This window comes from Podarcis erhardii, assembly GCF_964252035.2.
Source record: "Podarcis erhardii genome assembly, chromosome: 2".
Lineage (NCBI taxonomy): Eukaryota > Metazoa > Chordata > Lepidosauria > Squamata > Lacertidae > Podarcis > Podarcis erhardii.
The window spans coordinates 86,235,564-86,249,094 of NC_138498.1; the positions used below are offsets into that span (position 1 = coordinate 86,235,564).

At 44.4% G+C, this 13,531-nt stretch overlaps 1 protein-coding gene across 10 annotated transcripts in view; it reads left to right on the plus strand.

Moving 5' to 3' along the window:
• Window positions 1-13,531, plus strand: part of MGLL (monoglyceride lipase) — a 163,097-nt gene that overhangs the window by 68,661 nt on the left and 80,905 nt on the right. The window contains exons 1-2 of one of the 10 annotated variants that reach the window (XM_081851033.1): window positions 1,280-1,299; window positions 9,998-10,136. In XM_081851033.1, the coding sequence (XP_081707159.1) occupies window positions 10,012-10,136 (125 nt within the window). In that variant the 5' untranslated portion in view covers window positions 1,280-1,299; window positions 9,998-10,011. The other 9 variants (XM_081851037.1, XM_081851031.1, XM_081851035.1 and 6 more) reach the window with 9 other exon arrangements.

Sequence of the window (13,531 nt, forward strand, 5' to 3'; positions counted from 1 at the left end):
ATTTATAATCAGATAGCAGTAATGTGCATTTTATGTGATTGATTGGTTTTTATTTTTAGCTCATCTTTCCTGCAAGGAACAACTTAGGATGGTGGGCATGGTCCCCTCCCCACGGGTTGTTATGGGGATTAAATGAGGAAGAGGAGAACCATATATTCCACCATGGGCTCCTTGGAGAAAAGGGTGGGAGATAAATGCAGTGAAACAAGCAAGCAAGCAAGTAAACAAACAAATGTTACATTCACAACAATCCTGTGTGGCAGGTTAGGCTGAGAGAGAGTGACTGACCCAAAACTACCCAGGCAGCTTGCATTGAGAAAATAGAAATAGAAAGAGTTGGGAGTACTGTGTCCCATTCTAAATGTCACATATTAAGGATTTTGACAAACTGGAGCAAGTCCGTGTTAGATATTCGTCATAAAATCATAGAATCATAGAGTTGGAAGGTACCATGAAGGTCATCTAGTTCAGGTCTTTGCAATGCAGGAATCTTTTGCCCAACGTGGGGCTCAAACCCAAGACCCTGAGATTAAGAGTCTCATACTTTACCAATTGACATATTCTTTACACAAACTTGAAAATAAATCTTTACTTGTCAGGTTGGCAGCAGTTGAACAACAAATATTCTCATATATGAATACAATGCGTTTCTCTTCCCTGAGTCCAAGAGAGGGTTTAATCCTTTTGTTTTCAAAACTCCTTCATAGCAGTGCGTGAGTTATTTATCCACAACTTGACTGTCCTCACAAACTCCTTCAGAAAGCGTCTGCTTGAAGTCACCACACTCCCACGTTCTCAAAGAATGAACTAATGGAATAACCAACCAACTGCCAACTGCCACCTCCTTTCCCCAGTAGCATTTATTCTTTGTGAAATACATTTACAATGCAAATACAATAACAATCTAGAGGAAGGTAGCCAGGATAATGATGGGTTTATACACAGGCTTTACTAAGTTGGCACTGAGAACACAAAAGAAGTCGCTTGAAACGCTGTGCCATTGTTACAGACATGCCCACCTCCAAGCATTCATCCCCCTCCTAGGATGTCCCTGGAACACCCCCCCCCCCCGCTTCTTACCACTCCCCATTGTCTCCCTGCCCCCTGTCGCCTGCCCTAGTGTGTGCCCGGAGGATGGTGACGGGAAACAGTTGAAAGAGGTGGTCTTGTTAGAAGGTTAAGGGGAGACTTGATAGCTGTCTTCAATAACATAAGAACAGGCCTGCCGGATCTAGTCCAGCCAGCATCCTTTTCTCTCAGTGGCCAACCAGAAAAACAACTAAACAATTGCATCATAAGGTAAACAAGCAAAATTACAACATGAATTAAGCACAAGTCATCGTCTTTAGCTAGGATAGAGGTGACTAGCCTTTTGGGGGCCAAGGGTCACATTGACTCATGGAGGACTCTCTGGGAGTTGCACATCAACATGGGTTTTTGAAAGCGCACATTTTTGGGGGGTGGGAAGAAAAAGCTTTTGGAAGAACAGACTCGCAGCAAGGGATCTGTGGAAGTAGACAGTTGTTATTTTAAAGGATAACTTTTGGGAGCCCTTCAGGAACCTCCCAAAATACTTTTAGTATCACAGTGGGGTTACTGTGAGGGCACTCAGGAAAGAAAGAAAAATGGACAAAGGGCTTGGCATCACGGGGGGTGGGGCATGGAAACAGTCATTTTTTCCCCTTAGCTTCATTAGAAAACAACAAATTTGAGGGTGGCTTGGGAACCATAAAAACTTTGGGGGAATACGTGGGCCATGGGTTAGCCACCCCTGTGCTAGGGCTTCAAAGATGGAGAGATTAATATACCTAATGTTGGTTGCCAACTCATCTTTTCAATATGAATATTAAGGGCTATCACACCTGAAGTAGTTTTAAGCAGGCATCCTGTGATGTACCATTAGAAAATATTTGCAATACCCAAATATAGCAGTATATCCCATAGGCAGAAATGGAAGGGATTCAAAGTGGGGGAAAGAAAGGGCTCCAACTCTTCATTACATGACAGGGAAATTAGAAGTTCTTGTAATTGTCTCATGAGTAAGCCTGTGTGTGGTATGTGTCCAGGAAATAGGCAAAAAGTATTTATTCCTTGTACTGTACATATCTCAGAGGCCAATGTGGCTACTTTTATTTCTTACTTCCTGTTTTGTGGAAGATGATGAGAAAGAGAAGGTAATTTTATTTGCGTAGCAAGTATAGCCACCCCCCGCCCCGTTCCCCGGTGTAATGTAACATTGCCAGAAAGGGGAATGACATTTCCATTATGACTCAAAGGAAACTGTCATGTGGTGAACTCCCTTTGGGGAACCAAACCTTTATGTATACCAACAAGCAAACATGACCCTGCTAGAACAATTATATGTAAACATGCCATTTGTTCAAGGCTGCAATTGAAAATGTTGCTGGCTTTAGCATGTGTGCTTCCGCAAAGTCCTTAGCGAGATGCAGCAACAGGGTCACCTGCCTCTGGCTGTTCCCATACAGGCAGAACTGCTTGGAATTCTCAGCAAGCAGCCACGGCTGACCGGGACATCTATATTTTGACATGACCTTGCACAGTTGGGATCCCTTTCTCCTTCACTATGGAATTTCCTCAGGTGGCCATTCTTATTTCAGGAACTAATCCAGGATGAACAGCAGGCCGCCAGCCAGCTGCTGCTCATTAATTTCTCCTATGGTTGTATCAGAGTACAAGAGGTGTGTCTGCAATGGCATTAATCCAAACTATGCAGAGGGTGATTCTGCATTCCTTGCATACCCAGGGCTATCGAGGAAGAAATGGGAAATAGGTATCATAGAATTGTAGAGTTGGAAGGGCCCCTGAGAATCATCTGGTGCAACCCCCTGAAATTCAGGAATATGCAAGTGGCCTGTAAACAGATCGAACCCGAGACCTTGGCATTTTATTAGAACATGGGCTAACCTAGGGTGCAGGAAGCTGCCATTGCTCCATTTAGTTCGGCCTTGTCTGCATTAACTGGCAGTGGATCGCCAGGGTTTCAGGCACAGATTTTTCCTAGCCTTGCCTGGAGACCCGAGGAATGAACCTGGGACTGTCTGCATGCAAAGCATGGGTTCTACTACTGAGCTATGGCCCTTTATCCTACCATGGGAGGGGTTTTGTACATATTGGCATGCATTACATTTTCATTTTAGCACCACAGGTACTTTATCCATCCCAAACATACAGTAAGCAAGTAACAACTTCTATTTAAATGTAAGTCTCGTTCAGGGCCCTCTCCACTTCTATTGGTGTGCTGTCTTTTTACTTCCTGCATTTTTCAGCAACGGAGCTGATCGCATGGCAGCTTTGATGCTGGTGCATGTGGCACATTCTTTACAGCCTGTATTGTACTACACACAGAAGACCCATATCTCTTTATACTACAATACTGCCAGTTGCAATCCCGGCTGAACAGGGTTATGCACACAGCAGGAGTCACGGTATAATTCTGGGGCGAAAAGGACACCTGCTTTCGCAAGGTATCTGCTGTGGTTGCTTCTCGTGATGCTGGTTTAGTGCCCCAGCTACTGAACTGAAGAGTCTGACATCTGCATTCATGTGCCATTGAACCACACCTTTACTGCCCATTTGCTCAGGATCCAGACTTTGCCTTCCATAGATGGATATAAAGGCTCCTTCCCTGTTCCAGTGCTGTAGCCTCCAGCACCACCTCCCACACTTTTCAGGTAGGTTCCCTGATCCTCTGGAACTGTGTGAGAGGGCACTAGTTGGCCGGTGGAGGCTCCAACTAGAGGAACGAACTGGCAAAAGCACTGGCAAGAGCATCCTGGGAGCAGAACTCTGCTCAGGTGATGCTCTCAGTGGCAGGAATGAAGTCTGAAACCAACTCCCAGCTTGGCGAGATCTTTTTAGAGCTCTCTGCAATCTCATTTTTGTTTTTACCACCCTGAATTTGCTTTCACAGGAACTACTGATTAACACACATTGTAACCCAAAAGTTCATTGCACGTTTTACATAAATCCGAAAGGTGATTTGACACTTCCTGAATCTTTTAAATAGCACATCACGCAATTACAGCTGGTTGACAAATAAGTCATTTTAATATATTCGTTTTATTAAAGACATTTTATACTTAAAAGTTTAAAAGGCTCTTTCCCCCATTGCCTGCTCTGTTTGGAGGCCTCCGTTCTGCTTATTGAAGAAATTCATGGACTCCGAAGATGTTACAATATGTGGAAGTCTGTAATTCTGCTTTTTACTATTTGAAGTTTTAATAAAATCCTTTTATGCGATTTCATATAAGCTATAAAAGGAGGAAAATCTGCTTTGGATTTCTTTTTTATTATTAATGTGGTTTGAGAGTACTTTTTCAATTTGTTGTTGTTGTTGTTGGCATTTTCATTTCCTCTCCTTGGCTTTTGTTCCATATTTGAAATTTACCTGGGCACAATGCCTAGTTTTTCAGATACTGTTTACTGTAATTCTTAAGGTGCTAGAGGCTATTGGACATTGATAGGCATCTGAAAGAAAAAAATATATATAATTGGCTGCATTATGAGGATGAGACTGAAAAGGTTTGACTACCCATTTTCCCAGTAGGTTGCATAGAATGTGCTCTAAATAAAATATTCAGAGGAAAGTATGAAACATAATAAAAAATTGTACCTGATTTTATTTTATAGCTCATGATTGCACTACTTCAACAAGCATCAGGGGATCTTTGGAGGTGCTAGTCCCATCTTATATTTAATCCAGAGACATGCCTGTGTGATTGCCCTCCCATGGTTACTTCAGCATCAGAGTAGCTTCAGTTAATCTTGACCTTGGCAGTTGTGTATTCCAGAAGTTCATAAATGGAACCAAACCAAAACATCCTTACATAATTTTGGGGATGTTCAGAAGGGGTTGGCCTTTACAATTACTTTGGAAGGCTCTCCAAAGAATGCCCCTACTGGAAGGTGATGGCATGTTACTCTGTTGATGTTTCATCTATATGGAAAGTTATACTAAACAGAATGTAATTGAACTGTGTTTAGACAGCATGTCTTGGCAGAATCATATAAGAAAAAGCAAAGGCTGGCTGAATGCGTGCCAATAAACTACAGTTGAATCATGACAAGATGGAGGTGCTGTGGGCATTTCCTGGCTATGTCCAGGGAGATGGTGTTCAGCCTATTTTATATGAGGTTGCACTCCCCTGACACAGCAAGCTAGCAGTTTAGAAGTGCTCCTGAATCCTCATTTTAATAATGCACATAAGCCTGGAGAATTCTTTACAGCCCAACAGCTTGCTTCTATTATTCCTTGCTTGTTTTGTGTGAATAATGCTATCCATCTCCTTTGCTTTATATATATTTCTTCTGCAGAACCAATACATAATAAGGCTCTGATCAGCTTTGCTAGTATATCCCTTTGTTTTGAAAATGTGAGCAGCGACATTTTGTATTTGTGAAGCATCCTTGAAAACAGACAAGACATTCTGTGGCATCTCAAAGCATTGATTAGCTTTCTGGATTACAGGAGATGGCATAATATGAAGGCAACATTTCAAAATCCCAATAGAGTCTGTTGGGATTGGGAAAATCTGGCACATGCTCTGAAAGATTCACTTGTTTGACTTGTTTGTTACCATGCCATTAGATCTTCAGTCACTTGAGAGAATGTAGATTTCATGAGCCAGAAGTGTTCAGATCCAGCTGGAGCCTTAGGATTTTAGCAGTTCAAAAATCACTGAAATAATGCAGCAGTTTTGAAGCAAAGAGAGAGCCTGCCTAGGCCTCATAAGAAGGCAGTAGACTATTTTAAGGGCACAATCTAACAGAAACTGAGCCCTTTATATACCACTGTTTTTCATGGGAGAGTTTTAAACATGCACATGAAGTCCTCATTAAATCAAGAAGTAACTTTGGCTCTTAAAGTTAATAGCCATAAATAACTTTTCACTCAATTTGTTCGTAACAAAGTTGGCCTACATTTTTATTATAGTTATCTGACCACAAGTACAACTCATAAAGGATGCTCACTGTAATCTACAAGGACTTTACTTTCTAGGATGAAAAGCAAACCTTTAGAGAAAATGGCATTTCCCATTGCATCTGTTATTCTAGACCAGACTTTGCCAAGCTGGTGCCCTCCAGGTATTCTGGATTAAAACTCCCATAAGACCCAGATAGCCAGATGGTTGGGGCTGGTGGGAGCTGTAGTTCCAAACATATATATCTAGATAAATATATGAGATTATATGTTCTGATGTTGAAGTTTGTGATTTGAATGTATATTTATTTATTAATGACATTTGTGTGCCACCATATAACATAAAAATTTCTCAGTGACTCTCTGTGCTTTTTAATTTTTTAGTGGACTCAGGAGACCATTAATAGTAGCAGCATATATGAGCAGCCTTTGTACAGTGTATTCTACATAGATAAACTCAATAATTCTGAATGGTATATCAGAACAAGCATATGAAGCTACTTTCATGTAGCTGGTTATTTGGTCCTTTAACTGCCTATGACAACTGGCTGCTGTTTGTCCTTTTGTATGCCATGCGTAACCCTATTATTATTATTATTATTATTATTATTATTATACACATTAGAGCCGTGGGGCTGAGGTCACCTACTGAGTTTATCGCTGAGGCAGCATTTGAACAGGAGACTTTCCAAAGCTTACACTCATACTCCATACAATTCTGACTCTATCCTCCATAGTCAGGCCCATGTATGCAGAATGCAAAACAAAATCCCTATTATTATTTATGCGTGGCACTATTAATAGTAAGACTCCTAACTGTAATTCATAATAAATTACAGCTGTGTACCTAAGGTCCAGGAGCTATTCTCAGATTTAGTGCTCAAAATTACAGATTGTTGGTGGTGGAGGATTAATAAACCATAAACCCCAAACAATCTACCACCAATTTTACTCAAACCACACACCTTCAAAAACCAGCGGGTGAGAGACGGTGCCACAAAATGTATGGGGGGGGGGCCTCTGTAAATCAGTGCTGGTGCTCCTTCCCCTTGTTTAGAATAGCTAGTCAGGGATGCATCTAGGCCATGGGTAGGCAACCTGGGCCAGATCTGGTCCAATCGCCTTCAAAATCCGGCCCGCGGACGTTCCTGGAATCCGTGTTTTTACATGAGTAGAATGTGTGCTTTTATTTAAAATGCATCTTTGGGTTATTTGTGGGGCATAGGAATCCGTTCATTTTTTCCCCTTCAAAATATAGTCTGGCCCCCACAAGGTCTGAGGGACAGTGGACCGGCCCCCTGCTGAAAAAGTTTGCTGACACCAGATCTAGGCAATTTTAAACTTTGGTCTTATGACCACCACCCCACACCCCTTTTCAAAAGCAGTATAATGTGGTGACTCAATGCCGTGAGCCAAGTGTGCTGTATTCGAGGCCCTCACCTGCTCATTCCCCTAAATGGGGCCAGATCTATTATGAAACTAATGAAGCTTAAATCTTCAGGGTCCCTAATCCTGGAGGGGTGAATAAAGAAGCAACTTTATTCACACACGTATATAACACTTCCCTAATTTTCATCTTCCTCATAACTTGAAAACTATAAAGGCATTGGGGGGGGGGATTTCAAACGGGACTTTGACATGTGAGCCAATCCAGTGCAGCAATTTAAATCAAAATCTGAAATGTAGTAGTAAAGTTGTTTGTTAAAAACAAAACAAAGCACACACGTGGAGCAACCCCCGTGAAGATGATAACAATGGTTACCCAGGCCTTCTTGCTGGTTGCGAAGAGGCCCCCCCACCAGTTCAAGCTGCAGTCCCCCCCCAAAGCTTCAGGGTCCGCCACTGAGCGGGGCCCAGCCCTTCTGCCCTCAGAACCCCTGCCAAGTGGCACCACCTGCCCACTGGCAGCTTTACTCCTCGGGCGGAGGTGCTAGTTAGGTATGCGGAGGTGGAGGCCGCCTTAGTTCCTCCTCGAGAGGCGCCCGCGCTGCCCTCCTTGACACCCAACAAGGCGATGCCCTCAGATTCTGGGTTCGGCGCGGGGGAGGAGGAAGAAGGGCTCCGCCCGCGCGCCCCAGGGCAGTCACCCGGCCTCAGGCGTGGCAAGCAAGCCAGGTCTCCCGCTCGTGGCCACCAGTGGGAAGATCTCTCGCAGCAAGGCGCGGGGGAGGTGGGGAAGAGCTCCTTCTGCCGCCGCCGCCGCCGCCGCTCCTCCTCCTCCTGTGCGCCCGCCTGCCCTACCAGAAAGGGACGGCGTTTATTTCCTCGGCCTTAGAATAAACCCCTCGGGCGCCTCGGCCGCTTTGTAAGGTCTACCTGCCTGCGAACGGAGCGAGCGGCTCCGCGCCTGGCACCATCCCCGGCAAGCAGCCCGGCGCGTCTCGGCACCTGGTAACGAAGCCCTCTCCTCTCGCCCGCCCGCCCGCCCGCCACAATCCCCGCCTCCACCGCCGCCGCCGGGAAAGGCAACGCGCGCGCCTCGGCGGAGTTGCGGATCGCGTCCTCTCGCGGCGGGCGCCTGCTTGGATCCGAATCTGCTCCTTGCTCGCTGCTGCCGCTCCGTAACACGGGCTTATTCAGAAAGCGGGTCTCCCCGTTGCCTTTCCTGAAGCCCTAAAACACACAAGCAGAGGGCGTGCGGTCGGGGGGAAGGTTGCTTGCTTTTCAAATGCAGTAACCCGGTGGCTTTAATCCCCGGGTGTTTGGAAGCAGATCTTGCGGAAAGGAATAGGCAGCAGGGACCCCAGGTACTTTCCAAGCGGGGTCGCAGCAGTAAAGACATCTCTCTCCTCCCCCTTCCATCTCTTCCCTTGACCTCGTATTGGCAGCAAAGTTTGAAAGCAACCTGCAGCCGGCCCCGCCTGGGAACTTTCAGTTTAACCAGTCCATGGCTGAATGTTCAAGGTGCCTTTGATGTTTGTGTACGAGCGCGTGTGCGAGTGGGGAGAGAGAGAGCAGCTTCTGGGAAGCGGACTGTTGCTTGCTTGCTTGCTTGCTTCCTCCCCCCACCCCGGCTACACTTTATCCCCCACCTTCTTCCTCCCACCAGCCCACACGCGCGATTTGCTTAAGAAGAACGGCGCGGGGTGGGGGAGTGTTGAAATTAGCAAGAAGTGGTAAATTGATTAAGACCAGTTTCCTCCTGCGAGAAAGCGCGCGCGAGAGCACTTGCAAAGAGGAGCGCGGGAGGGGGAAGAGCTAGAGCGAGAACCGATCGCAGGCAGCCCAGCCCCTGTAGAGCACAGGAGCTTGCAAAGGAGGGGTGGGAAGTGAGCATTGCTGCTGGTAGCGGCTCAGTTAGCTGCCGTTTGCAACGGTGAAGAATTGATCTAGCCACTAGCGGGGTGCTGGGTGTTAGGCGGGGTGTTCCTGCGGCTCCTCGGCGACGTGCAAAGCGCTCTCCTTGATTGCATTTGACTTGCAATGCCGACAAACCGTGCACAGGATGAAATCAGGTTTGTTACGACGTTCTGTATGGGGTTTTCTTTTACCCTCCCTTCCCTCACATGTCAGAAAGGATCATAGCAACAAGGCAGTGTCAGTCACCTCATTACAGTGTCTCTTGTGCCGTTCTTTGGAGATATGTGTGTTGTTTTTTTAAAAAAAGAGATGATGAATCTTTTACGCAGCTGGCTTCTTGTATCCATACAGGAGCTTCACAATTTGCACTTGATTGCAGCTAAAATCTTTTTTGTGTGTGTAAGATCCGCTTCCCTAAACTGATGGAAAATAAACACAGATGGGAGATGAGGAGTGGGGGGGGACTACAAGCCATAATGAGGCAGTGTGGTTGGGTGCTCTTTCTCCTTTCTACCCTTTGAGCATTTTCTTCCTGCAAAAAGAAAATGTGAGCCTTCAATCTGCAGAGCAGTTGCATGGAGCAGAAGAAATCCAGCCTAGGTTTGTGCATCTTTGGAAAGTGGAAGAGGTTTACTTGAATAGTGCAAGTTGATCTGTGGATTACTCTCTTCCCTGTATTCACGGATTCCTTTGCATGCAGACTCTTTCCAACAATTATGCTTAAAAGTGTCTATTTCCTCTTTCCACACCTTGTAGGTCACTCTTCTAGAATGCCAGAGGAAAGTTCCCCACGGAAGACTCCCCAGAATGTCCCATATCGGGACCTTCCCCATCTGGTCAACGCTGATGGGCAGTACCTTTTCTGCAGATACTGGAAGCCATCCACCCCACCAAGGTGAGCACTGCAAAGGGGAGCGTTTCTTGTGTGTAAATAAATAAGACACCTTTCATTCAGCTTCACTCCTGTTTGTTCTGCTGTACAGAGAGTAGCACAAAGAATGTGTTCTTTGTCAAACAGATCCTTGCTCCAAGCAACTTCACTTCAAAGGCTGTAACACCCTTGATCCTTCAGTATTTGTGATGGAGTAATGTTGCATGTTGAAATATTGCACTAATATAACTATTGGTAAGCCCATCTTGAGTAAGGCATTGCATGCTGTTGCGGTAAGAGAAGAGCTGTCTATTAATCATTCATCCTCCTACTCATTAGAATAGGCCTTAAAAGCAACTCACATGAGTAAGGCTTGGAAGATTGGGACAGTTCTGTTTCTTAACCCAGTGAAACCAAATGCCGTGAGAAAATTCAACATGTAAATAAATATGTTAATCAAACACTGTTGAGTTTCAGAGCTGTGTGAAGCTTCAGGTTGCACAGTCCTTACCATTATTTTAGGGCAAGTAAGTAAAAACTTCAGAGCCAAGTTAAAATGGTTATACATCTCAGTTCAATGGCAAGTTTGCCCACATGTTGCATGATTATTTACTTTTCCTAATGGTAGCTGTGTACTGAGATGACTCTTTAGCTTGGCCATAGGGTTCTACTGGAACTCAAGAGCCCTGAAGATAGTTTCAAATAACAGTCAAAATTACCAAATAATCAGTCATTTAGATAATCCCATTTTCATAATCCCCTGCAGAATAATGACTTCTTGGATATGGTTCTTCAGGAAGCATGAATATTGCACTCTAGGTGGACTTATGTGGATTTTCCTCATTTTTTGTTATTTCTGTCCTTTTTCTCTACTGAAGCTGGCTTGTTGAATATAAATGCCAGCTCTAGCAATGGAGGAGAGTTACATATAGAAGAGTGAGACTATTGTTCTGCTCTTTGTCTTTTCTGCAGGCGAACAGGATAAGCTCTGTTTATTTTTACATTGCAAGGCAAGAAATCATATTTGGAAAATGGTTACCCAAGGAACAGTAGGGAATTCAGCTTTCCTGTCTCAGTGGATTCTGTAGCTACCCCAACTACAGTAGTTAAGCTTTGCATGATGCGACACCTGGCTGAAGACAGGAACATAAAACTTCCATATTGTGTGAGAGCAATGATCCATTCTAGACTATGAACTTGTCTCCAGCAGCACTTCTAGAAAATGGGAAGGGCAGCAATGGGGCAAGCACGAAGTCATTGATCTAGGTGATCTTTCCCATTAGCTTTTGAAGCTATGAAGATCATTGGCTAGTGTTTTCCTGTGAGCCTAAGAGAGAGGTTACAAGGCTCAGTGGACTATTGATCTGACTGTGGACGTTTTATGTTGCTCCTGCCTTCAGTTATTTAGCATATAAAACTTGTGAACTGCTGAAGTTTGGGGATACAAAAGCAGTTCTTTGAGTAAAAAGGACTCCTGATTCTTCATATAAGCTGCTGTCTTTAGTGCATTGTGTCCCATATCATTCATGAAAATAATAATTAATAATAATAATATGTTATTTATACCCCGCCCATCTGGCTGGGTTTCCCCAGCCACTCTGGCTTCCAACTGAATATTAAAAACAGTACAGCATGAAACATTAAAAACTTCCCTAAAGAGGGCTGCCTTCAGATGACTTTTAAAAGTAAAATAGTTGTTTATTGCTTTGACATCTGCTGGGAGGGCGTTCCACAGGGCAGGCGCCACTACCGAGAAGGCCCTCTGCCTGGTTCCCTGTAACCTTACTTCTCGCAATGAGGGAACCGCCAGAAGGCCCTCGGCGCTGGATCTCAGTGTCTGGGCTGAACGATGGGGGTGGAGACGCTCCTTCAGGTATACTGGACCGAGGCCGTTTAGGGCTTTAAAGGTCAGCACCAACACTTTGAATTGTGCTCGGAAACGTACTGGGAGCCAATGCAGATCTCTCAGAACCGGTGTTATGTGGTCCCGGCGGCCACTCCCAGTCACCAGTCTAGAATCCATTAGTGTAATTTTGTCATCATTCAAGGCCTACCTTAAGCTTTCAACCTTTCACCTAGAAACAAAACCTGTAGAATCCTTGTGCTTTGCTGTTTACAGCATGCAGAAGCCACCCTCCGAAATGGTACTTCTGTATCATTTCAAATGAATTGCTTCAGCAGCTTGTACCTGGGTTTGTTTTGTTTTTGTTTTTGCCACTTGTAAGTCAAGGATGTGTTCATTTTAGAGGCTCTATCCTGAGTCCTCCCAGGGTCAGTGGACAAACCTTACAAGATTTGGAGTTGTCTGTAAAGCATCTACCTTGACCAGACTTCAACTACATGATCCATGTGGCAGCTCTGCCAAACCTGAGGGTAACTTACTGGCACTGCTTGCCACAGGAGTTCTGGCATCATCCTTAAAGATTTCCTCTACTGAACAAATTCAGAATCAAAACAAGCTGCTTCTGTGAAGCCAGCCTGTCACGTATTATAATGCTAATTAATCATTAACTGCCCACAGTGTTCTTCAGTGAGTTGCAGAATTGCGTTCCCCTTTCATGTTTAATTTCTTAGCAAATTAGTGGTGCTCACATGAGTCTTTGATCAAGAAATGAAAGGATGGCAAAGCAGTGAAAGTTAGAACTTGGCATTTCGTTCCTCCTGGTAGCTTGGTGTCTGCACACACCAAGTGGTTAATTGAGAGCAAGATTGCCCTAGTTTTGTGACAACAAAGTAAACAGGATCAGGGCTGCTCACTTACAAGTGGCTCTTAAGTGTGTGGAGCCGTTTATTTTTAGCCTCTGATGTATTGTGAGTTATGTGTGAGAGAGGGGGAAATTGTAGGTTGCTGAATAATAATTTATCAGCCGCATCCGACTTTCATGGGACAATCTTGAAATACTAGGATACTTGGAGAAAACGCATTCCTGGACACTTTCCAAAGCATCTTTTAATTCCCTGCTTCTTCTTTAGAAGCACTACGGCTTTTGTCTAATTATTAATGATAAACTATAATAATACTGAGGAAGACAGTTATATTTTGTGACTCTTTTTTGTTTTGTTTTGTTTTACCTTGATCCTATTGAGCATAGGGTTGGACTAAGTGTTCATAAGAAAAAACTCTAGTACTTGCTAGGTAGGTTTCAGGCATTTTTCTGTGACATAGCAACTTTTGAATCTTTAAAGCGGCAATTGCTTCACACATACATATCCCCTTGTGAATATAAAATGAGAAAGCCACCACATGTAAACTTCCCCAACTTGACACACATGCATAGAAACATTAAGTCTCATGAAGTTTAGGTTAGAATTCCATGTAGTGTTATGGCGAGTGTTCCAGTGGTGCAAAGATTTTGCACGCTCTCCCTCTTTCCCCTCTTGCGTTCCTCAAAAGAGCTTCTGGGGGTTTCCCAAACCTC